At 50.6% G+C, this 25,056-nt stretch overlaps 1 protein-coding gene across 1 annotated transcript; it reads left to right on the top strand.

Moving 5' to 3' along the window:
• Positions 1–7,303: 7,303 nt before the first annotated feature.
• On the top strand, positions 7,304–10,170 carry WNT1 (Wnt family member 1; the record flags this gene model as incomplete). Its single annotated transcript, XM_080705733.1, has 4 exons — positions 7,304–7,407; positions 8,111–8,364; positions 8,970–9,235; positions 9,682–10,170. 4 exons carry the CDS (start codon positions 7,304–7,306, stop codon positions 10,168–10,170), a joined length of 1,113 nt encoding a protein of 370 aa, XP_080561859.1.
• Positions 10,171–25,056: the final 14,886 nt, after the last annotated feature.

Here is a 25,056-nt window from a genome sequence, read left to right as displayed (position 1 = left end):
ACAAGAGTGCGCCACCACGCCCGGCTTGATTCTTTATTTTGATTATTTATTTATTGTGGTACTAGGGATTGAACGCAGGGACATTCTACCTCCACTCCAAGCTACACCCCCAGCCCTATTTTTTATTCTTTTATTTTGAAACAGGATCTCACTGAGTTATAAAGGGCCTCACTAAGTAGCTGAGGCTGGCCGTGAACTGCAATCCTCCTGTCTCAGCCTCCCAAATGCTGGGATTACAAGCGTGTGCCACCATGCCTGGGTCTATGACATTCAGTTTTATAGAAGAGAGAAAGCTGGGTATGGTAGCTCACACCTATAATCCTAGTATTTAGAAGGCTGAGACTGAAGAATTACAGGTTCAAGACCAGCCTCAGAAACGTAGCAAAGGCCCTCAGCAACTTCATGAGACCCTGTTTCAAAATAAAGAATAAAAAAAGAGAGAGAGAGACGCCGGGTGGTGTGTGTGTGTGTGTGTGTGTGTGTGTGTGTGTGTGTGTGTGTGTACACGTGTGGAGCTATTTGAGGGAGGGCATCCAGAAGATGGAAAAGCAGATGCCTAGACTGTGAAAAAGGAGCATGCTAGCCAGGCGTGGTGGCGCACTCTCCAATCCCAGCATTCGGGAGGATCACGGTTCACAGAAGCCTCAGCTACTTAACAAGGCCCTCTGCAATTCAGTGAGACCCTGTTTCAAAATAAAGAATAAAAAATAGGGCTGGGTGTGTAGCTCAGAGGTAAAATGCCCCTGGGTTCCATCCCCAATACTGCAAAAATAAATAAATAAAATAAAAGGAGCATGCTTAGATGCTTAGTACAGTTCAAGGGAGGCCAACGGTGTGACTAGAGGGAAGGAATACACATGAGAGGGAGTCGTAGGCAATAAACTGGAGTATGAGGAAGGAACAGGATCAGATGGCATGTGGCCTTGTAGGCCACTGCAAAGACTTTGCCTTTCAAGTAAGATCCTTATCATTGGCTTTTTTTTTTTTTTTGATGCTGGAAATTGAACCCAGAACATTCTACCTCTGAGCTAAACCCCATGCTGTATTTTATTTTTTATTTGGAAACAGATTTAAGAACAATGCAAAAGAAAGAAATAAAGGAAAAAGATTGTATCACACTAAATTGTTAAGGCTGATCTGGAACCTGTGGTCCTCCTGTCTCAGGCTCCCAAGTCCTAGAATTACAGATGTGCACTGTCATACCCAGCTTTCATAAATTTTTCTTTCTTTCTTTTTTTTCTTTACGTGTGTGTGTGTGTGTGTGTGTGTGTGTGTGTGTGTGTGTGTAATACTGGGGATTGAACCCAGGGGCATTCTACCTCTAAGCTACACCCCCAATCCCTATTTTATTTTTATTTTGAAACAAGGTCTCACTAGGTTGCTAAGCGTCTCACTACTTGATGAGGCTGCCTGTCCTCTAATCTGAAATCCTCTTGTCTTATCCTTCCAAGTACTAGGATGACAGGCGTGTGCCTGTGCTGCCACGCCCAGCTTCACGTATGGTTTTGAAAAGGAATTGTAGTGAACACAAAGGTGCAAATGAGGTAGAAACAGGGAAAAAAAATTGCACTACTAACGAAAGCAACTTTTGGGTTTTGTAGTGAAAGAAAGCAAAGAAATGGGACTGTCTTGAATGGTAATGTGGGGCCAGTTTTTGAGTTTTCAAATGGAAGACATTATAGCATGTTTGCATGTTGATGGCTCTGTTCCCAGTAGAGAGGGGAATATATGAAGAAAGAGGGAACAATTGATGGAGTGATCATTTGATCAAAATAGAAAATTTGAGCCAAGTCATAGACAGTGTGACCCAGACCTAGAGCCCTTTCCCTCTTTCCCCTCTTCTTCTGGGAAATGAGGAAGAAGAAATTTCTCCTAACCTGGTGTGGTGCACATGCCTCCAATCTTAGTACTTGGGACGCTGAGGCAGGAAGATTGAAGGTTGGAGGAGAACATTGGCAAGTAGTGAGACTCTCAGCACCCTAGTGAGACCTTGTTTCAAAAATTTAAAAAATTATTTATTTTAGCTGGGCATGGTGGTGCACACTTGTAATCCTAGTACTTGGGAGGCTGAGACAGGAGGATTATACAGGTTTGGGTTTTTTGTTTTGCTTTGTTTTGTTTGTGGTTCTGGAAATAGAAACCAGGAGCATTCGACCTCCAAGCTACACCCCCTGCCCTATTTTTTATTCTTTATTTTGAAACCGGGTCTCACTGAGTTGCAGAGGGCCTCACTAAGTAGCTGAGGCTGTCCGCGAACCGCGATCCTCCAGTCTCAGCCTCCCGAATGCTGGGATTACAAGCGTGTGCCACCATGCCCGGCTTTCTTTTATTTTTTAAAATTTATTTATTTATTTGGTGGTACTGAGGGTAGAACCCAGGGGCTTTCTATCTCCAGGCTATACCCTATTTTATAATTTATTTGGAAACAGGGTCTCACTAAGTTGCTGAGAGCCTCATTAAGTAGCTGAGGCTGGCTTAGAACCTGTGTTACTCCTGTCTCACCCTCCCAAGTACTGGGATTACAAGTGTGTGCCACCGCACCTGGCTGAGACCCTGTTTCTAATAAAATATAAAAATAAGTCTGGGAGTGTAGCCCAGAGTAGAAAGCCCCTGGGTTCTACCCCAGTACCACCAAAAATAATTGTTTATTTTTATTTATTTATTTTTGTGGCACTGGGGATTGAGCCCAGGAGCATTCTACCTCCAACCTATACCCCCAACCCAATTTTATTCTTTTATTTTGAAATAGGGTCTTACTAAGTTACAAAAGGCCTCCTAACTTGCTGATGCTGGCCTCGAACCTGCAATCCTCAATTAGCCTTACAAATACTGGGACTATAGATGTGCACCACCATGTCTGACTCAAAAGAAAATATTTAAAAATTAGGGCTGGGGTTGTACCTCAGAGGTAGAATGCCCCTGGGTTCAATCCCCAGTACAAAAAAAAAAATTCCTCTTGGAATGGTGAGACAAAGCATACTGATTCTTTCTTTCTTTCCTTCTTTTTTTCTCTTCCTTTCTGTCCAGTACAGAAGATTGAACCCACAGGCACCTCTGAACTATACCCTCAGTCCTATTTTTATTTTTATTTTAAAACAGTGTCTTGCTAGGTTAGTGAGTGTCTTACTGCTTGCTGAGGCTGTCCTAGAACCTGTGATCTTCCTATCACAAGTACTGGAATTACAACTGTGTGCCACCATGACTGTTATTCATTATTTTTGTGTATGTGTGTGTGTGTGGTACTAGAGGTGGGACCCAGGAGCTTTTCTACCTCTGGGCTATACTCCCAGACCTATTTTTATACTTTATTTGGAAACAGGGTCTCACTAAGTAGCTAAGGCTGGCTTCGAACATGTGTGATCTTCCTGTCTCAGCCTCCCAAGCACTGCGATTACAAGCATGAGCCACCATGCCCAGTCTTTTTTTTTTTTTTTTTTTTTTTTTTTGGGTGGTACTGGGGTTCCTGGAAACCCTTCTACCTCCGGGCTACACTCCCAGACCTATTTTTTTAATATATTTTTATTTGGAAACAGGCTCTCTTAAGCCAGCGAGGCTGGCTTCGAACCTGCGCAATCCTCCTGTCTCTGCCTCCCAAGTGTGGGGATTACAAGCGTGTGCCACCATGCCCGGCTCATTATTTTTTAAACAGGGTCTCACTAAGTTTTGAAGAGCCTCACCAAGTAGCTGAGACTGGCCATGAACCTGTGATCCACCTTTCTCAGCCTCCCAAGTACTGGAATTACAATAGTATGTGTGCCACCTGCTTTTATTTTTTGTTTTGAAACAAAGTCTCACTAAGTTGCAGAGGGCCTTACTGAGTAGCTGAGGCTAGCTGCAAGAACTAACCTGAGATCCTCTTCTATCAGCTTCCCAAATACTGGGATTACCATGCCCAGAGTGGTCTGGATTTTAATCTGGCTCTACCATCCATCCATTAGCTGTGACCTTGGACAGCTGCCTCACTTCCGGTTTCTTCTGTAAAATGGGAAAGACACTTAAAGAAGAACCTCCCTCCTTCCAGGGTCCATTTCTATGTGATGGTGGGGCATGATAACCAGGCTGGCAGTGCCCCCATACCCCGCATAGGGAACAGCAGCCACTGTGTGTGTGTGTGTGTGTGTGTGTGTGTGTGTGTGTGTGTGCATGCACATGCATGTGTGTATGTGTGTATGTGTGCATGTGTGCATGTGTGTATGTATGTGTGTGTATGTGTTGTATTAAGAATTGAACCCAGGGGCATTCTACCTCCAAGCTATACCCTCAGTCCTATTTTAATTTTTTTATTTTGAAATAGGGTCACGCTAAGTTGCAGAAGGTTGCAAAACTGTGATTCTCCTGTCTCAGCCTCCCAAATCTTAGGATTACAGATGTGTGCAGCCATGCTTGGCTAACAGCACTTCTTCACCTGGAGGCTACTGTGGTTGTTAAACTGAGTTGAAGTCCCTGGGAGAGAAGTGTACAATGCATCAGACTACCTCAGGCATTCAGACTATCACTGTGTGGCAAAAGTAGAAAGATCCAGGCGTGGTGGCGCACGCTTGTAATCCCAGCATTCGGGAGGCGGAGACTGGAGGATCACCGTTCATGGACAGCCTCAGCTACCTAGTGAGGCCCTTCGCAACTCAGTGAGACCCTGTTTCAAAAATAAAAGACTGAGCTGGATGTGGTGGCGCACGCTTGTAATCCCTGATCTTGGGAGGCAGAGACAGGAGGATCGCCTGGTTTGAAGCCAGCCACTCTGGCTTAAGAGATCCTATTTCCAAATAAAAAACAGAAAATAGGTCTGGGAGTGTAGCCCAGAGGTAGAAGGGTTTCCAGGAACCCCAGTACCACCAATAAACAAACAAACAAACAAACAAATAAACAAATGAAAGCCGAACGGGGTGGTGTACACTTGTAATCCCAGCATTCAGGAGGCTGAGACCTGAGGATCACGATTCGTGGACAGCCTCAGCTACTTAGTGAGGCCCTCTGTAACCTAGTGAGACCCTATTTCAAAATAAAGAATAAAAAATAAGGCAGGGGGTATAGCTTGGAAGATGAATGCCCCTGGGTTCCATCCCCAGACCTGCAAAAATAATAATAAAAAATAAAAATAAAAGACTGAAAAATAGGGCTGGGGGTGTAGCTCGGAGATAGAATGCCTCTGGGTTCCATCCCCAGTACTGCAAAAAAAAAAAAAAAAAAAGAGTTTCAAAGGCAGGAGACACTTGGCAGAAACAACCAGAAAGAAGCAAAGACATGAAGGCACAGATATCATACTGTAGGTTCAGCTCAGCCACAGCCCTTTTCTTCCCAGTCCTCCCTCCCTCACACTGACACCTACTCCACTCCCATCCTGTCTAAGCCTGGCTGTAGCAACTCAGCCACTCAGGTCTGGCCCATCTTTATTCCCTCTTCACTGCAGACTCAGCTCCCTCCCCAGTGTCATGCACAGGTTGACACATTTCACAGACCACACACCATAGGATGACACAAGGTACATACGGTCACGGTGACACACACATATTTATTCACCCCAGCACACACTCATCCGCCCACCTCCAAACAACTCCAGACACCCTTCATTCCTCTCTAAAGCTCCAGGGTCTCTTCCTTCCAGACACACTGCCCCAGGCAGTGACTCTGAAAAACTTATTATTATAATTTGTACTGAGGATTGAGTCCAGAGGCATTCTTTGAAACAGGGTCACACTAAGCTGTTAAGAGTCTTGATAAATTCTGAGGCTGGTCTTGAACCTGTGATCCTCCTGCCTCAGCCTCCAAAGTACTGCTACCATACCCGGCACTTGATCTTTTCTAACCCAAGCTAAATTGCAAAATTCTTTGCAAAAAGTTTCTAACCTTTTTCCTTAAAACTAGGAGAGAGAGAGAGAGAGAGAGAGAGAGAGAGAGAGAGAGATGGAGAGATGGAAGAAGAAGAAGAAGAAGAAGAAGAAGAAGAAGAAGAAGAAGAAGAAGAAGAAAAGGGAAGAGAAGAGAAGAGGAGGAGAGGAGAGGAGAGGAGAGGGAGATTACTGGGTATTGAGTCCAGGGGCATTCTACCTGTGAGCTATACCCCCAGTCCTATTTTTTATTATTATTATTTTTGGTGGTACTGGGGGTGGAACCCAGGGACGTTTCTACTATTTTATACTTTATTTGCTGAGAGCCTCACTAAGTAGCTGGGGCTGGCTTCGAACCTGTGAGATCCTCCTGTCTTAGTCTCCCAAGCGCTGAGATTACAAACCTGCGCCCCCACACCAGGCTCTTAATTATTATTTTGAAACAGGGTCTCGCTAGGTTGATGAGAGTCTCACTAGTTGCTGTAGTTGCTGAGGCTGTCCTCCAATCTGCAATACTTCTGTCGCGGCCTCTCAAGTACTGGGGTCACAGGTGTAAGCCACCATACTGGGCTCAAAAACTAGGAATTTCTGAACATGCCAATACACAGGGGCATGCATCCTCAGAACTTAAGTACATTCTCACCTGCACCCACACTGTCACACACACAGCCTCTGCCCTCTCCTCCGGCCCACGTGCTTCAGGTTTCTCTGCACTGCCGGGCTCCGTCTGGTCAGCCCAGGCCCCGCGTCCCCGGGATTTCCCAGACCACAGCCCCACCCACGCCCGTCTCCCCCTTTTCCTTCTCAGTCCAGACGTTGGGGGTTCCTGGGTGGGGAAACATCTCCTCAGAGTCGCAGGCCAGAACCACAGGTTTCCTTCCGCCACTCAGGAAGGGGGAGAGCAGGGACAGCGGCGGGGCCGGGGTGACGTCGAGGGGACCGCCGCGCCGCCCGAGGGGCAGTCTGGGCTGCGGGCGGGCTCGCCCCCAGATCTGCCGCCGCGCCCCCTGGCGGATGCCGGCCCCCGACGGGCTCGGGCGCGCGTGGGAGGGCGTCCCGAGGGGAGGGGTCGGGGCCAGTGCCGGCCCGGAGGCGGGGGCCACTGGGCAGGGGGCGGGGGTGAGCCCCGACGGCCGGCCCGGAGGCGCTCTGCGCAGACGGGCGGGAGCCACGGCCCGGCTGGCCGCCCATTGTCTGCGCCCCTGGCCGCTGCGCCCTGGTGCCACAGCGCGGCCGGCGGGGCAGCCTCCTCTCGTCACTCCGGTCGCGCCGCAAGTATAAGAGGCGGTGCTGCCCGCCGGGGCCGCTTCAGCCCACCTGCCGGGACCGCGAGCCATGCTGCCCGCCGACCGCCCCCAGGGCTGTTAAAGCCAGACTGCGCACTCTCGCCACTGCGGCCACCACCGACGCGTCCGGTCCCACCGTCGCGGGCCGCAGCCAAAGCCGCGGGACCTGCAGCAGAGGCGGCCGGGCGGGCCATGGGGCGCTGGGCGCTGCTGCCCAGCTGGGTTTCTGCCTCACTGCTCCTGGCGCTGGCCGCTTTGCCCGCTGCCCTGGCCGCCAACAGCAGTGGCCGATGGTGGTAAGTGAGCTGGTGCGGGATCTCCACTTTTTCTGGGATAGAGCCAGGGGCAGCCCTAGCCAGCTCTTATGTTCTGGGACCCGTTAGCCCACAGACACTGCCCCAGCTCCGACTTGGCGCTACCACACCGAGAGGTGCTCTAGCAGGTAGCTGGCCCGAGACTCCGTTTCTGTGGAATTGGAACCACTGATCGCTTGCAGAGGCGGATAGCCCACTCCCGTCCAGCAGCGCCCTTCCCCCTTTGAGCCCCAGTTCCAGCCTCACCTTGGTAGCTGCACCACAGGCTCCGCACGTTGGGAAGGAAGGGCCAGGTGCTGGTTTAGAAAGGAGGCAAGAAGAGAGGGCGTCTGCTAGGCATTTCACGCTCTGGGTGGGCAGGGGCTGCAGGCCAGGACTTCCTTCCTGGAGCTGACCCGAGGACGTTGGGAGAGCCTGGTAGACACGCGGTCCCCAAGTTCCCTCATGTCTCCTGGGTCCAGTTCCTGGACCCAGGGCTTGGAGTGGCCCCACAACTCTGGGCACTCAAAGGTCTGGTTGCCCAGTTCTTTCAAAAGAGTAAGCTGGGAGCGCGGACTTGTTACCTATCAGTGATCTCCGGCTGCACCCTGGGGGACACGCAGCCTCAGAGCACAGGTGGCGTGGGCTTTATGATTAGGATGCTGGTCCCCTTCCGCACCCTGACTCCCATTATGCGTCTCACCAGGGGCATCGTGAACATAGCCTCCTCCACGAACCTGCTGACCGATTCCAAGAGTCTGCAGCTGGTGCTGGAGCCCAGTCTGCAACTGCTGAGCCGCAAGCAGCGGCGGCTGATCCGCCAGAACCCGGGGATACTGCACAGCGTGAGTGGGGGGCTGCAGAGCGCCGTGCGGGAGTGCAAGTGGCAGTTCCGGAACCGCCGCTGGAACTGCCCCACCGCTCCCGGGCCCCACCTCTTCGGCAAGATCGTCAACCGAGGTGGGTGCCCAGGAAGGCGACGCTTCCGGGACCAGGGAAGCGCAGGGTCACGCCGAGGGCACCGGTGGGGGAGTGGGGGAAAACGTCCCGCGCGCCGCAGGGCCGCACCATAAACCCGCTCCGCGCGCCGCCCGGCGCCAGCTCCGGGCCAGGCTCTCCCGGCGCTCTGCAGCCGCGCACCCGGGCACGCAGCTTCACGCGTGTGCGCCACTGGCCCGGGGCAGGGAATCCCCCGTCGTGCACGCCCGCTGACCGCCGCTGCCCCAGCTCGCTCCAGGTTCCTGGGAAGCTGTTCTCTACGGGCCAGTGTCTTGCTTCGCGCCCAGACAAGCTTGCGGGCTGCGCAGAGGGTTTGGCGTGGCAGAGCTCTTCCGCTCCCCACTTTTCGTGCTTTTCTCCCGTGGGGCGCTCCACGTCCACTCTAGGGCCAAGAGGAGCCCTGCAGAGACAGCAGGGCGAGGCCGTGGGTGTGCCCTGGGTGCGCGCCCCGCTCTCGCTTTCTCGGGGAGACCTGAAGATCAGCTTCCCAACCCTGCCGGGCCCAGCTCGCCCGGGGTGGGGCTCCCCGCCCCGCACGCTCACAGGTCCCGCTCCCTGCACCCCAGGCTGCCGGGAAACGGCGTTCATCTTCGCCATCACCTCCGCCGGCGTCACCCACTCGGTGGCGCGCTCCTGTTCCGAAGGCTCCATCGAGTCCTGCACGTGCGACTACCGGCGGCGCGGCCCCGGGGGCCCCGACTGGCACTGGGGCGGCTGCAGCGACAACATCGACTTCGGCCGCCTCTTCGGTCGGGAGTTCGTGGACTCCGGGGAGAAGGGGCGAGACCTGCGCTTCCTCATGAACCTTCACAACAACGAGGCGGGCCGCACGGTGAGCCGGCCTCGCCCCCCGCGCCCGGAGCGGGGTGGCAGGGCTAACCGCGCGCTGGGGGAGCAGCGTCGGTGGCCAGGCCGGGCGCCCTGAGGCAGCGGGAGGCTTAGAAGGGGGGGGGGAGTGGCCGGGGGCAAAGGGATGCCTCGGCCGGGGGCAGATAGAGCGGAAGAGGTCGCAAGTTATGCAACGCATCGAATGGTTTGCATACGGCCCTTCCTTGGCAGAGACAGGAAAAATAATAAATAGGCCGAGAGGCCAGGCGTCACCCACTCGGTTTGGCCAAGTGTACAGATCTCAGCGGGACGTTGCGCCCTCCCTCGCCCCGGGCTCGGGGAGCCTGAGCCTTCGCAGCGGCCCCGAGGCGTCCGGGAGGGGGCGGCACCTGGGAGGAGGGCTCTGGCTGACCGTCCTGGGACGCCTCTTTTCCCTCTTCCCCTCCCCAGACGGTGTTCTCCGAGATGCGCCAGGAGTGCAAGTGCCACGGGATGTCTGGTTCGTGCACGGTGCGCACCTGCTGGATGCGGCTGCCCACGCTGCGCGCGGTCGGGGACGTGCTGCGCGACCGCTTCGACGGCGCCTCCCGCGTCCTGTACGGCAACCGCGGCAGCAACCGCGCCTCCCGGGCCGAGCTGCTGCGCCTGGAGCCCGAGGACCCCGCGCACAAGCCGCCCTCCCCCCACGACCTCGTCTACTTCGAGAAGTCGCCCAACTTCTGCACGTACAGCGGGCGCCTGGGCACGGCGGGCACGGCTGGCCGCTCCTGCAACAGCTCGTCGCCCGCGCTGGACGGCTGCGAGCTGCTCTGCTGCGGCCGGGGCCACCGCACCCGCACGCAGCGCGTCACCGAGCGCTGCAACTGCACCTTCCACTGGTGCTGCCACGTCAGCTGCCGCAACTGCACGCACACGCGCGTCCTGCACGAGTGCCTGTGACCGGCGGCGCGGACTCCCCGGGGTCGCCCTCCTCCAGCCCTCCCACGCCTTGCTGGCGCTCAAGACCCTGAGGTTTGCCCACCCCAGTACCTCCAAGCCACATTCCTCGCGATTCATACATTTCGCCCACCTCCTCCTACCTGGGGACTCCTCAAACCACTTGCCTGGGGCGGCAAGAACCCTCTTGCCATCCTGATGGACCTGCCCCAGCCTACCTCCCTCCCTCCCTGCAGGAGACCCGCGTTGCACTGCCCACTGTCTGGCCGGGAGGCAGCGGCGAGAGAAGGTGTTGTCCCCGGCTCTAGGGGGTCAGGTCCTGAAGGCATTGCCCTGCCTGACCCAGGGCCCTCTGCCGCTCTCCTCCCCCCTCGTCCTCTTTTTCTCCCAGTACACCTAGGAGCGTCCTAGGAGGCCCTTGCCCACTCTCCAGCCCAGGGCACAAACCCTGAACACACACCTAAGCATCAGGGCCTTTCCCCTCCTCACCTGCAGCCGAAGTGGGAAGGGTCCAAGGGGAAAGGGCAGCTGTGGTGATGTGGAAAATGAGGCGGGGGTGGGAGGGGGCAGAAAGGCCTCCATTCTCCCAGCCTCTGTGGTGGAGCCATTGAACAGCTGTGAGCCTTGCCTCCCTGGGCCACCTCCTACCCCTTCCTGTCCTGCCTCCTCATCAGTGTGTAAATAATTTGCACTGAAACGTGGATACAAAGCCACGAGTTTGGTTGTTGTAAATAAAAACTATTTATTGTGCTGGGTTCCAGCCTGGTTTGCAGAGACCACCTTCACCCCAACTCAGTCGCTCTCCACTCTCTTTTTGCCCTCCAACCTCCTCTCCTCTCCTGTTTCTCAGAGATGCCTTGCCTACCGGAATCAGTATTTCCTTCCACTGTAGCTATTAGTGGCTCCTCGCCCCCACCAATGTAATATCTTCCTCTGCAGAATAAAATCTCTATTTTTATCAATGACTTGGTAGTTTTTCCTTGAATGTAAAACATAACATGGTATATGGTGTCCCCTACCTCTTAGGCTTAGGTGCTTACTTCTCTTAAGCAAATAGAGTGCATCGTTGGGGAACTGATTTCCTGGTCCTGCAAGAAGATCCTGAGAGGTGTGTGTGTGTGTGTGTGTGTGTGTGTGTGTGTGTGTGTGTGTTGTGTTGGAATTGAATCCAGGGACATTCTAACTCTGAGCTACACCCCCCAGCCCTATCTTATTTATGTACGTATGTATGTATGTATGTATGTATGTATGTATTGTAGTACTGGGGATGGAACCCATGGGCCTTCTACCTCTTGGCTATATCCTCAGGCATATTTGTGTGTGTGTGTGTGTGTGTGTGTGTGTGTGTGTGTGTGTGTGTGTGTTTTGCTGGGGATTAAACCCAAGGGGCATTCTATTTCCAAGCTACATACCCAGCCCTATTTTTTATTCTTTATTTTAAAACAAGGTCTCACTAAGTTGTGGATGGCCTCACTAAGTAGCTGAGGCTGGCCAGGAACCCAATCCTTCTGTCTCAGCCTCCTATGTACTGGGCTTAAAAGCATGTACTACCACGCCCATATTTTATGTTTTATTTGAAAACAGGGTCTTGCTAAGTTACTGAGAGCCTCACTAAGTTGCTGAGGCTGGCTTTGAACCTGCAAATCCTCCTGTCTCAGTCTCCCAAGTACTGAGATTACAAGTGTGCGCCACCATGCCCAGCTGGACCCTGAGATTCTGACTTTTGCATGACCCTAATGAGGCCAGTGGAGATCCAGGTCTTTTTTATTCTATTTTATTTTTATTATTATTATTATTATTATTATTATTATTATTATTATTTTGGTGGTACTGGGGGTGGAACCCAGGGGCTTTCTACCTCCGGGCTATACTCAAAGACCTATTTTATATTTTATTTGGAAACAGGGTCTCACTAAATTGCTGAGAGCCTCGCTAAGTAGCTGAGGCTGGCTTCGAACCTGTGCGATCCTCCTGTTTCAGCCTCCCAAGCGTGGGGATTACAAGCGTGCGCCATCATGCCTGGCTGAGATCCAGTCTTCTGACAGAAAAACCTGGTCAGCAGCCAAAACTTCCTGCAGGGCTCTTCTTCCTATTTGAACAGCAGCTATAAATATGATAAAGACAAGTGCCCCACTTGATGAATGGATTAAACACACCCTGAGCCTGCTTTCTTCCCTACAAGACAACTGAGTGATAGCTGTGACCAAGTTCCAAACAGGAGGAAGAGAAACCCAAGCAGAAAGGGTGCTCTTGCCCTACTGAACAGCTGTTGCTTCCTAAAGCCTGTCTTCCTCCACCAGTCAGGGCGTTGGGCAGCATTGAAGGATCTGTCAGGGAAGCACTTTGTTAGGGCTCCAGCCTCCAACCTTGGGCTCGGGAGGATCCAGGAAATGGGCAATGTGCTGTGGTCCTGGACCCAAAAGCTTAGAGATGATGTGGGAGAGAAGAACTTAGAATCCAAATACAGACTAAGCATAAACCAGTGCAACCAAAGGGAAACCCAAGTGTTCCCATAACCAAACCATTAAGCTGGCCATTCCCACTAAGAACCTGGATGAGGATTCTGTTACTAGGGACACCTACAGGCTACCTCTGTGCATATTCACCAGCATCAGCAGGAGTGCTAATCCTACCCAGAGCCTATGCTAACTAATCCTCCCTATGTCCCCAGTCTAGATCAACCCTAGCCTTAACCCTAACTCCAGACAGACACTAACCCTTTCCTAAGCTCTAAAGTCGGCCCCTAATTCTACCCCCTCCCCTCCAGGAGAGGACCAGAGGGCAGGGAGCTGCTGAAGCACCTCCCCTCCAAGGGCAGCAACTGGTCCCAGCCAGCATGGGAATTTCTTCCCTGGACTCCTGTGCTGTTGTCCCTGCCTCCCATCTTTCCCTGGAGTCTGAACTCTGACCTCTGTTGGCCTTTGGAGATGTGTGGGATAGGAAAGTGGAGCCAGGACCTGTGCAACCCCACAGTGACATTTCTTTCCCTCTATTGCTGAGCCAGCACCGTCTCAGCTCTGATGGGCAGCCTGGGGAGGGATGAAAGCCTTATGGATCCCAGGTAGGAGGCCCCTGAAAAGCCTTGGGTTTCCAGTAGAGAACATTCTACAGAGATGTGACCCTGGTGCACACCTATAATCCCACCACTTGGGACCCTGAACCAGGATCACAGGTTCAAGGCCACTCTTAACAACTTAGTGAGACCCTCAGCAATTTATTGAGACCCCGTTTCAAAATAAAAAATAAAAGCTGGGCGTGGTGACACCGTTTGTAATCCCAGTATTGGGAGGCTGAGACAGAAGGATCACAGTTTGAGGCTAGCCTCAGCAACTTGTGAGGCCTTCCACAACTTAGTGAGACCCTATTTTAAAATAAGGAATAGAGCCGGGCATGGTGGTCCACACTTGTAATCCCAGTATTTGGGAGGCTGAGACAGGAGGATCACACAGGTTCCAAGCAAGCTCAGCTACTTAGTGAGGTTCTTAGCAAATTAGTGAGACCCTGTTTCTTTTTTTTCTTTCTTTTTTTTTTTTTTTGTGGTACTGGGGTTCCTGGAAGCCCTTCTAACTCTGGGCTACACTCCCAGACCTATTTTATATTTTTGAAACAGGGTCTCTTACGCCAGCGCGGCTGGCTTCGAACCTGCGCGATCCTCCTGTCTCCGCCTCCCAAGCGCGGGGATTACAAGTGTGCGCCACCACGCCCGGCTGTGAGACCCTGTTTCTAATAAAATACAAAATAGGTCTGGGATGGGAGTGTAGCCCAGAGGTAGAAAGCCCCTGGGTTCCATCCCCAGTACCAAAACAAATAAATAAATAAAAATGTAATAAAGTAGGGCTGGGGGTATAGCTTAGAGATAGAATGCCCTGGGTTCAACACACACACACACACACACACACACACACACTAAAAAATAGAAAAAAGAAAAAAAAGCCAGCTTCCGGAGGCTGAGACAGGAGGATCTGGATTCCTGGACAGCCTCAGCTACTTAATGAGGCTGAGGCTGTCTGCAAACCGTGATCCTCTGCTCTCAGCCTCCCAAATGAGCCACCACCCCGGCTTATTCTTTATTTTGAATAATTTGTGTGTGTGTGTGTGGTACTGGGGATGTAACCCTTCTCTGGGCTACATTCCCAGACCTATTTTATATTTTTTTATTTGGAAACAGGGTATCTTAAGCCAGCCTGGCTGGCTTAGAACCTGCGCGATCCTCCTATCTCTGCCTCCCAAGCACGAGGATTACAAGCGTGCGCCACCACACCCGGCTTTATTCTTTATTTTGTAATTTATTTATTTATGTTTTGGTGGTACTGGGGTTCCTGGAAGCCCTTCTACCTCCGGGCTACACTCCCAGACCTATTTTTACGTTTTTATTTGGAAACAGGGTCTCCTAAGTCAGCGCGCGCGGCTGGCTTCAAACCTGCGCGATCCTCCTGTCTCTGCCTCCCAAGCGCGGGGATTACAAGCGTGCGCCACCACGCCCGGCTTTTTATTCTTTATTTTGAAACATGGTCTCATTAAGTAGTGGAGGGCCTCACTAAGTAGCTGAGGTTGGTCTTGAATCTGTGATCCTCCTGTCTCAGCCTCCCAAGAACTGGGATTATAAGCGTGTGCCACCATGCCTGGCTTGCTTGCTTGCTTTTTTCAATTTTGAAACAGGGTCTTGCTAAATTCCTGAGGCTGTCTTGAAATTGCATTCCTCCTGTCTCAGCCTCCCAAGAGCTGGGATTACAGCTGGCAGCTGTCTCTAAATACTGTCACATAACTCCTCTCTTTTTTTTCTTTTTTCTTAGTACTGGGGATTGAACCCAGAGCCATTTTACCTCTAAGCTACACCCCCAACCTGATTTTATTTCTTATTTGGAAACAGGGTCTCACTAGGTTGCTGAGAGTCTTGCTAAATTGCCAAGGCTGGCTTTGAACCTTGATCCTCCTGTCTCACCCTCCCAGGTACTGGGATTACAAGTGTGCGCCACCACACCAGCTTCATCTAACTCCTAACTAAGAAATGGAGCTTTCAGGCCTGGAAGTTAGGGTGTTGACGAGCTGGAGGAAGAGCAAGGGAAAACACTGAAATTTTTTCTGCCCTAACTAGTCAACACATCTCTTGCCTTCTCAACTTCTGGTGCCCTGACCATTGAACAGGAATGGTTAGTGTTACTTATTGGTTAGGGAGAGGATGAGGTTTGGATGATATCATGCCCGTGAAGTCTTGGGCTTTTTTGTTTTGTTTTGTGGTTTTGAACCCAGAGACATTGTACCTTTGAGCTATACCCCCAGCTTGCTTTATTTCTCATTTGGAAACAGGGTCTCACTACTTGCTGGGTCTGTTCTGGAACCAGGATGCCACACCCAGCTCTGGCTTGGATCATTTGATAGTGAACCCCTTCTGTATTGGGCATATTCCAAATGCCAGAGATACAGTAATGTACAAGCTATGGTTCTTTAATTTTTTTGTGTGTGGTACTGGGAGTGGAACCCAGGGGTTTTCTACCTCTGGGCTATACTCCCAGACCTATTTTATATTTTATTTGGAAACAGGGTCTCACTAAGTTGCTGAGAGCCTCACTAAGTAGCTGAGGCTGGCTTTGAACCTGTGCAATCTTCCTGTCTCAGCCACCCAAGCACAGGGATTACAAGCGTGCGTCACCGCGTCCGGATTGAAAGCATGCTATATTTTCAAGCGTAGGTTTGAATCCATAATTTTCCTGTCTCAGCCTCCCAAGCACCGGGATTACACGCATGTGCCACCATGCCCAGCCAATCCATGGTTCTTGCTTTGAGAAGTTTACAGTCCAGCCAGGGAATCTAGCACATCAACAGATAAGGCCAGTATCATGGGGAAAGTGCAATGAAGGCTCTTGAAGGGTAAAGCCCTCTTCATGTGTGTACATGACACATAAGGACAGATTCTCATACCCAAGCCCTCACCAGGGAGGCCCTTCTTTTCCAGGGCCTGTGACTTCTAAGAGGGGGGCTGCAGAAAAGTGCAGAATAAGGCTGAGCCCTAACAGAACATACACTAATCAAAAGAAAAGGAAAGAAAAGAAAAACCCAAGTCAAAGGGCTGGGGAAAGTGGTAGAGAGATTGCCTAGCATGAGCAAGGCCCTGGGTTCCACCCCTAACATTAGGGAAAACAGCAAGTCAAAGGGCTGTAGAATCTGCAAAGAACTGCGCAGGAGCTAATTGCTTTGTTATTATGATCATCTGTGCTGTTCTAGTTCAGGGCTAGAGTGGGTAGATCCTGGGGAGAAAAACAGCATGCCTAGAAAGAGTCTTACAAAGCTCTCAGAGCCCAGAGCGGTGGCCGCAGGACAGTGTCACCAGGAATATGCCCAATGCTCTGGCTCCACCCACCTCTGATCGTCAGGTGCCACACACCCAGGGGGAATCTGAGGCTGGCAGGGACCCTGCATACAAGGCTGGCCTCAGTAAGTGAGGGACTGAAATATCCCAGGGGGAGCGGAAAAGCTGAGAGGACCTAGACACCAGCAGCACACAGTCCCAGGGGGGTCAGCAAGCCAGCACCCGCACACACCCTGCCACACGCACCCTGGAAAAACCCTGTCAGTGGGACTGCAAATACCCTAGGGTCCCCCCACCCGCCCCAGGCTAGCTTGGTTCTCCTCTCCAGGCCAGAGAGAGAAAAATAACAAAATGAGGAGAAAATAAGCTGTTTGGCTGTGGCGTGAGCAGGAATATCCATGCAGCGCTGCCCACCACTCACCCTTACTCACTCTTTCCACACCCAGCCAGGGCGCCCAGCATGAGACAGACCACCCTCCTGCCCCCTCCCCCGTCTGGGCTAAAAGCAGACGCTGGTGAGCGAGCAGCAGGTTATAAATATGCCCAGGGAACTGCCGCCAACTCGCTCCCCTGTCAACCCCTGGGAGGGGGTAGGGTGGGGTGGCTCCTCTGGAGGAGCCAGGGCTGCCCTGTTCCTGAGACCCGGGAGGAAATGGGGCTTCCAGCAGCCTTTTTTTTTTTTTTTTTTTTTTTTTTTTTTACTTTTCCAGATGAAGAGCCACTGCCACTCTACTCCATTTTCCTTGGACGTTTGCTCATCTCCTCAGAGATGAAGTCTCCACCTTCCCTGGCCATGGCTGGAAACTTAGAATGAAGGAGCCAGCCGTGCCGGTCACAGTGCAGCCCAGTGCCACTGCTCCTCCTCGAACCCCTTTACTGTCAGCCAAACGGAAATCCATTCATTCATTCAGCAGGCCTTCCCGAGGGCCTGCCAGAGGCCCTGCGAACGGGTACACTTGCATGCACGAGCAAATGCCCGGGCGGGGCCGCCACCTCTACTCCTGGGTGCTCAGCATCAGCTCCAGCTCCACCCCCAGGAGGTCCTGGCTCTAACCTGGCAGCCCTCTTGGAAAGGTACAGCTTTAGGCTCCTGCATCTGCCGCAAAGCAGTTTATATGGGGAGGTGGGCAAGAGGGGCTGAGGACGAGGCCCCTAAGCAGAGTGAGGAGGCGCTTTCTCTCCTCCTCCCTGCCCAATTGTCCTCCTTGGGTAGGTTCCATGTGAGTAAGAAAGCCATTCTTGGGATGCTGAGGGCACCTGCCCAGGTTAGCAGAGCCTCCTGCCTCGGCTACTTGCCAAGTAGATGGCTGCCTGGGCAAGAGGGGGCAGTGCCACCCGGGAAAGCTTCCAGCTCTCCTCCCCCAGGCCCAAAGCCCTCCCTTTTCCCTCCTCCCTATTAATCCTCGGAAGTGAAGGGGCCGTCCCTGGCGGCCCCTCGGCCCTATTGTGGCCCCTCGCCCTCCTCCGCTGGCGTCTAATTAACTCCTCCTGCCCCTGGTTTTGTGTGCCCCCCTTACCCCACCTTGTCGGCCCCGCCCCTCCGCTCGGCCGGCTCCCCCCCACGGACATTCCAGCCAGGCCGGGCCAGTGTGCCAGGGCAACCAGGGCCGGACTGAGGCCTAATCCCCCCGCCGCCTGGCCTGGCCGGGGGAGCCCCACTCACCTCCCCACTCTCTGGGGGCTGCTCGGCTCTGCTGTGGCGGAGACACACAATCGGGACAAAGGCGCGGTCCCCGGGGGGCTAACTCAGCCTTCACGCCCAGGTTGTGCCGCGTTTGGGGAGTTTAATGAATTGTCCATCACGCCTTTCAGGGCCCGCCCGCCAGCCTGGATTAATCTTCGGAGCCCTGGTGGGGTAGGAGACACTAAGCCTGTATTTATTACTCTCCCATTGTCACTAATTGAGGTAATTATCTGTGACTCTGGCCTGGCCAACAATGCAGCATTCACTCCTGGGGCCTCAACGGGCCTGGCTCCCACTCTCGGCACCAGCCCTCCCTCCCTTCCAAACCCGCCACGGGCTAAGATGGGCCCTGGAGCACGTTGGGAAAGTGGACAATGTCCCATAGTGCTCCACCACCAAGTGTCTCCCACAGCCACCGCCACAATGGAGTTGTATCCAACAACGCGAAGCCTGGTCTTCCCAGGGCAGGTCAGGAGACAGGTCTGGTGGCCAAGCCCTCAGACCGCAGAGGGGCACTAGGATCTCAAAGGAGCCTCTTGTGGATCCACCCTCGTGTCCTTGTAGCTGCCAGAGCTCTAGGGCATTAGGAGGCCCTAGATACTCCACGTCTACTCCAGAGAGGCCCCGCAAGCTACCAGGGCTGGCGGAGCTGCTGTGCACCTACTGGGAAGGCATGGGAGAAGAGGGTATACCAGGGAGCTAAGGGGAAGGGCAAGAGGGAGCATCCAGGGAAGGAGCATCCCAGGCACCAGCACTAATGTGGCCATGCAGCAACCTCAGGGAGAAACTTGGATTGGACATATGAGCAGGGCCAAGAAGTACCAAAGAGTAGATGGCTTCCTAGGTCAAAGGGATTGGCCCTGGGAACTGAGTGCTGTGTGTGTGTGTGTGTGTGTGTGTGTGTGTGTGTGTGTGTGTGTATACACAAGAGAGAGAAGAAAGGAAGATTTGGAGCCGGGCGTGGTGGTGCATGCTTGTAATCCCCGCACTTGGGAGGCTGAGACAGGAGGATTGCGCAGGTTCGAAGCCAGCCTCAGCCTTAGTGAGGCTCTCAGCAACTTAGTGAGACCATGTTTCCAAATAAAATAGGTCTGGGAGTATAGCCCGGAGGTAGAAAGCCCCTGGGTGGTTCCATCCTCAGTACCACACACACACACACAAAAAAAAAAAAAAAAAAAAAAAAAAAAAAAAAAAAAAAATTAAAAAAAAGACTTGGGCAGGACCAGACTGCTGGGTCTTTGAGGCAAGAACTGTGTTCTGGTTTCTGTTGCTTTTATAAGACCCTAACATTGTACCTTGCACATGGTAGGCATTATCAATGAATGCTTGGATCGATAAAGCCTGTACTTGCTGTGAGGTGGTATCTGCCAGCTATCCTCTTGGCTGCATTCAGGCTCTTCATTCTCACAGGACTTGCTGGAAGATGTCTGGAGGATTCCTGGACAGTTCTTGGCTGGGCACTTCACCAGCTGAAACGCTAGGGACCCTAGCAGAGTTTGGAGCTATGGCTGGAACAGCGCCACCTTGTGGTGCCTCTTGGGAGAGTTCCTGGACAGACCCTCGCACAGAAGGCAGGGTCATCTCTGGAATGGGGGGGAGGGGAATCACATTAGGCAGAAGCCATCTCTCCTCCTATCTATCTGTTACTGAATCATTGTGCCAGTGTTCCTGTAGACAGTTTTATCATTTGCTTTTTCTTTATGCAAGTATTATCTGAGTACCTGCTCTGTGTCAGGCTTGGAGGTAATACAGAACTAACTCGAAGGCCCCACCTTTGATTAGCTATGGTCCAGCAGAGGATTCCACAAAGTATTAACACCAAAAGGATACAGATAGCTAGGCGTGGTGGCGCACATTTGTAATCCCAGCATTTGGGAGGCTGAGATAGAAGGATGGCAATTCCTGGACAGCCTCAGCTACTTAGTGAGGCCCTTTGCAACTCAATGAGACCCTGCTTCAAAATAAAGAATAAAAAATAGGGCTGGGGGTATAGCTCAGAGGTAGAATGCCCCTGGGTTCCATCCCCAGTACCGGATTAAAAAAAAAAAAAGGAGCCAGAGTGGTGGCACCCACTTGTAGTCCCAGTACTTGGGAGGCTGAAACAGGAAGATCACAGGTTCAAAGACAGCCTCAGAAACTTATACCCTCATATGTACACAATGGAATTTTACTCAGCCATCAAAAAAAAACTCAATTACATCATTTTCAGGGAAATGGATGGAACTGGAGGACATTATGCTAAGTGAGATTAGTCAGGCACAAAAAATAAGAAATCAGATGCTTTCCCTAATATGTGAGCCTTTGGGAGAAAAGAGGAGCAAACAAGACAACCTAAATGAGGAGAAAGGAGGGGGGAAGAGGAAAATCTCTAAAGCTCACAATGTACTTAAACATATCGAAATCAATCACTAAGCCAAGCAAGGGAGGGAGGGACAGGGAGGGAATGGGGTGGGATTTGGGTAGGGGTTAAATCAGCGATGAGTACATGTTTGTTTGTACACACAAGTTTTTTACCCCAATAAGTTGTATGAATATAATGCACCAATAAAAAAAATTAAAAAAAAATTAGATGGGGAAATAAGAAGCTTCCACGACAAACAGAAACTGAAGGAATTTATGTCTCAAAACCAGCGCTAGAGAAAATACTCAAAGAGATTAACTACAAAGAAGAAATAGGTAACACACACCAGAACCAGAGAAACAAGATTTTCCATCCAACAGACAACTAAGATTGGTTATCTGTGGAGATTCATTATTTATGTTAGTCTTTTACCTATCTCTAAATTGTATTGTTTGCTTTTATTGTTGCTATTTTTAGGATTTCTAGTTGGAATATTAATATACCTTTAGATATAGCTTTTGGAAATATTTTATCCCATTCTATCAGTAACATTTAACTCTGTTTATTTTTTTTTATTTTTTAGGGAGTTTGTATACTCTTCTGTTGCCTGTGCCATTGAAATCATATCCAAGAAATCACTGCCAATTTTAATGTTGTGAGGTTTTATGACCCAGATTTTCTTCTAAAAGTTTATAGTCTTAAGATTTATATTTAGGTCTTTTATCTATTTTGAGTTAATATTTGTATATGTGTTAGGTAAGGGTCCAATTTTATTCTTTTTCATGTAATTATTATTTTTCAACAATATTTACTTAAAAGATTATTATTTCCACCACCAAATGTTCGTGGAAACCTTGTCAAAAATAACTTGACAATATATGGAAGAATTTATCTCTAAGCTTTTATTTAACTCCAATAGTTTATATATCTGCCTTTAGAACAGTACTACACTGTTTCAATTATTGTAGCTTTATATGGTTTGAAATCAGAAAATATACATCTTCTAGCTTTGTTCTTCTTCGAGATTGTTTTGGGTATCTAGAGTCCATATTCCATATCAGGATAGGTTTTTTTCTGAAAAATAAATAAATAAATGTAGGATAGCTTCACCTAAAAAAAAAAAGAAAAAAATATTCTCTGGTAAGAAAGAAAGCAAAAAAAAAATATTGAACTGTTATCTTTTAGTCATCAAAAGCTTGGTATCAGACAAATGAAACTGTTTTGTGAGATTATCATCGTTAATATTGGATAAATTGCTATAAAACTAGATGTCAACCACTAAGCCAAGCATGGGAAGGAGGGATGGGGAGGAACTGGGGTGGGGATCGGGTAGGGGCTAACTGGGCGATGTGTGCATGTATGTCTACAAAAGTATTTTCTTTATACCATTATGATGTATGAATACATTGCACCAATAAAAAAAGTATATAAAAAAGAAACTTATACCCTCAGCAACTGAGCAAAACCTGGTTTAAATGGATTAAAAAAAAAAAAAGCTGGGTGTGGTGGTGCAAATTTATAATCCCAGTACTTAGAAGCTGAGACAGGAGGATTGAAGTTCGTGAACCGCCTCAGCTACTTAGTGAGGCTCTCTACAACTTAGGGAGACTGTGTTTCAAAATAAAGAAAAAAATATCGGCACAGTGCAGAAGCTGGGCATGGTGGCACTGCTTGTAATCCCAGCATTTGGGAAGCTGACACCAGAGGATCACGATTGCGGCCAACCTCAGCTACTTAGTGAGGCCCCTTGCAACTTAGTGAAACCCGGTTTCAAAGTAAAAAATTTAAAAAATAGGGGTGGGGGTATAGCTCAGAGGTAGAATGTCTCTGGGTTCCATCCCCAGTACCGCAAAAAAGGGGGGGGGCTGGGTAGGGGTGCAGCTCAAAGGCAAAATGCCCCTGGGTTCCATCACCAGTAACACACACACACACACACACACACACACACACACACACACACAAACACACACAAGTAGGATGTGGTGGCACACACTTGTAATCCCAGCGCTTGGGAGGCTGAGACAGGAGGATCTCACAGGTTCAAAGCCAGCCTCAGCTACTTAGTGAGGCTTTTACAACTTAGTGAGACTCTGTTTCCAAATAAAAATATAGTAGCTGGGTGTGGTGGCGCACGCTTGTAATCCCCGTGCTTGGGAGGCAGAGACAGGAGGATCGCGCAGGTTTGAAGCCAGCCATGCGCACTGGTTTAGGAGACCCTGTTTCCAAATATAAAATGTAAAAAGAGGTCTGGGAGTGTAGCCCAGAGATAGAAGGGCTTCCAGGAACCCCAATACCACACACACAAAAAAAAAAAAAATATATATATATATATATTAGGTCTGGGAATATAGCCCAGAAATACCACAAAATACCACAAAAAAAAAAAAAATATATATATATATATATATATATTAGGTCTGGGAATATAGCCCAGAGGTACCACCAAAAAAAAAAAAAAATAGGGCTGGGGAAGGATAACTCAGAAGTAGGAAGCCCCTTGGTTCAAACCCCCTGCATGATAAAAAAAAAAAAATGCCTGGGGATGTAGCTTAGAGGTAGATCACCCTGGGTTCAACCACCAGTACCAAAAACAAAACAAACAAATAAACCCAAAAGGAGCCAGGTGTGGTGGCGCACTCATAATTCCAGTACTTAGGAGACTGCGACTGAAGGATCTGGTTCACAGCCAGCCTCAGCTACTTAGTGAGGCCCTCTGCAACTTAGTGAGACCCTGTTTTAAAACAAATATTAAAAAATATGAAGCTAGGGTATAGCTCAGAGGTAGAATGCCCCTGGGTCTAAACCCCAGTACCACACACACACACACACACACACACACACACACACACACACACACACAAAAGCATCATAATCAGCCGGGTGTGGTGGCGCACACTTGTAATCCCCGCGCTTGGGAGGCGGAGACAGGAGGATCGCGCAGGTTCAGAGCCAGCCTTGCTGGCTTAAGAGACCTTGTCCAAATAAAAATATAAAAATGGGTCTGGGAGTGTAGCCTGGAGGTAGAAAGGTTTCCAGGCACCCCGGTAAAAAAGGGGTCATAATCAAGTGTCAGGAAAAATCACATTGGTGCTAAGAAGGGACTAAAATGCTCCCAGCTCAATAACTATTACTTGATTCTCCATTCATTCCTCTCACTAAAGCTGAAATGATTTTGTTCGTTGCTTGTTTTGAGACATGGTCTCTATGTTGGCCAGGCTGTCCTGGAACTCCTAGGCTCCAGTGATTCTCCTGCCAGAACCATGTCAACTGCCACTGTGCATGGTTAAAGGTCAAAGGTGTTATCCTCGCGTTTGAAAATCAGTTAAACGGTGTGGCTCCCACACATCTCCCCAGAAGCCCACCCCTCTCCACTTGTGCATTTCCCAGGCTTCTGCTCCCCAGGGAAGCCATGTGCTCTCCCACACCCTGAGGCACCCCTTCGCCATCTCCCTGTTGAAGTCTGTCTCAAATGTCCCCTCCTCCGTGAAGACTCTTCTGATCTCCCAGGGCAAGAGAGGCCTTGGTCCTGAAGCCCTGTGCTGGTGGGGCTGTCACTGAGCTGGTGGGGCCGCCCCATTGCTGGTTTTCATGTGTGTTGCGTGCCCTGTGCTCTAGGCTTCAGCTCCCGGAGGACACTGGCTCTGTTTTCTTCATCTTGGTATCCTTTGCAGCACTGAGTCAGCGCAACAGATGCCCTCGCTAAATTATGAATAGATGGATGGGTGGACTGCAGGGATGAGTAATAAATGGATGCATGGGAGGTGGGTGTGGAAGGGTGTCCATATGGGTGGCCGGTGAGTCGGGTGGGTGGCAGGAGATAAGTGGGATGCAGAGAGAGATGGATCACTGAATGGTCGCATGTGCAGCACATCCATCCACAAAAACACTCGGGGGATTCAAGGAAGGGCGCCCACCCTGCGTCAACAGAGGCAGGGACAGCGTGCAGGCTGCTCTGCCTTCACTAACATATGCACCCCCAGCAGCTTGTCTCACAGAAGAAACCAGGATATATTCTCACTCCCTACAAGTCCTGCTCTCCTGTGCCCTAAGGAATGCCTTTATGAAGATGCTGTGCTGCCTGCTTATGTGGGTTTCCTCACACATAGCCTAGAATGGGGGCGTCTTGAAAGTAGACCATGCACCTGAGTCTCTTCTGTGCCCTGGGCCCGCGCACGTGTGTGTGTGTGTGTGTGTGTGTGTGTGTGTGTGTGTGTGTGTGTGTGATACTGGGAATTGAACTCAGGGCACTCTACCACTACACCCTCAGTTCCATTTATTTATTTATTTGGAATTGGGGATTGAACTCAGGGGTATACTACCACTGAGCTAGCCCCAGCTTATTTATTTATATATTTATTTATGTAGGCACTGGGGGTTGAACCCAGAGGCACTGATATCTTGGAGCCATAACCCAGAACTTTTTTTTTTAGTTGGTACATTATAGTCATACATCTTTTTTTTTTTTTTCCAGTACTAGGGGTGGAACCCAGGGGCATTCTACCTCCAAGCTACACCCCCAGCCTTATTTTTTAGTCTTTTTATTTTTGAAACAGGGTC

The sequence above is a fragment of the Muscardinus avellanarius genome (assembly GCF_963383645.1).
Source record: "Muscardinus avellanarius genome assembly, chromosome: 11".
In the NCBI taxonomy this organism is placed as follows: Eukaryota; Metazoa; Chordata; class Mammalia; order Rodentia; family Gliridae; genus Muscardinus; species Muscardinus avellanarius.
The sequence above is the reverse complement of the archived record's forward strand: the minus strand, read 5'-3'. Positions and strand labels throughout refer to the sequence as shown.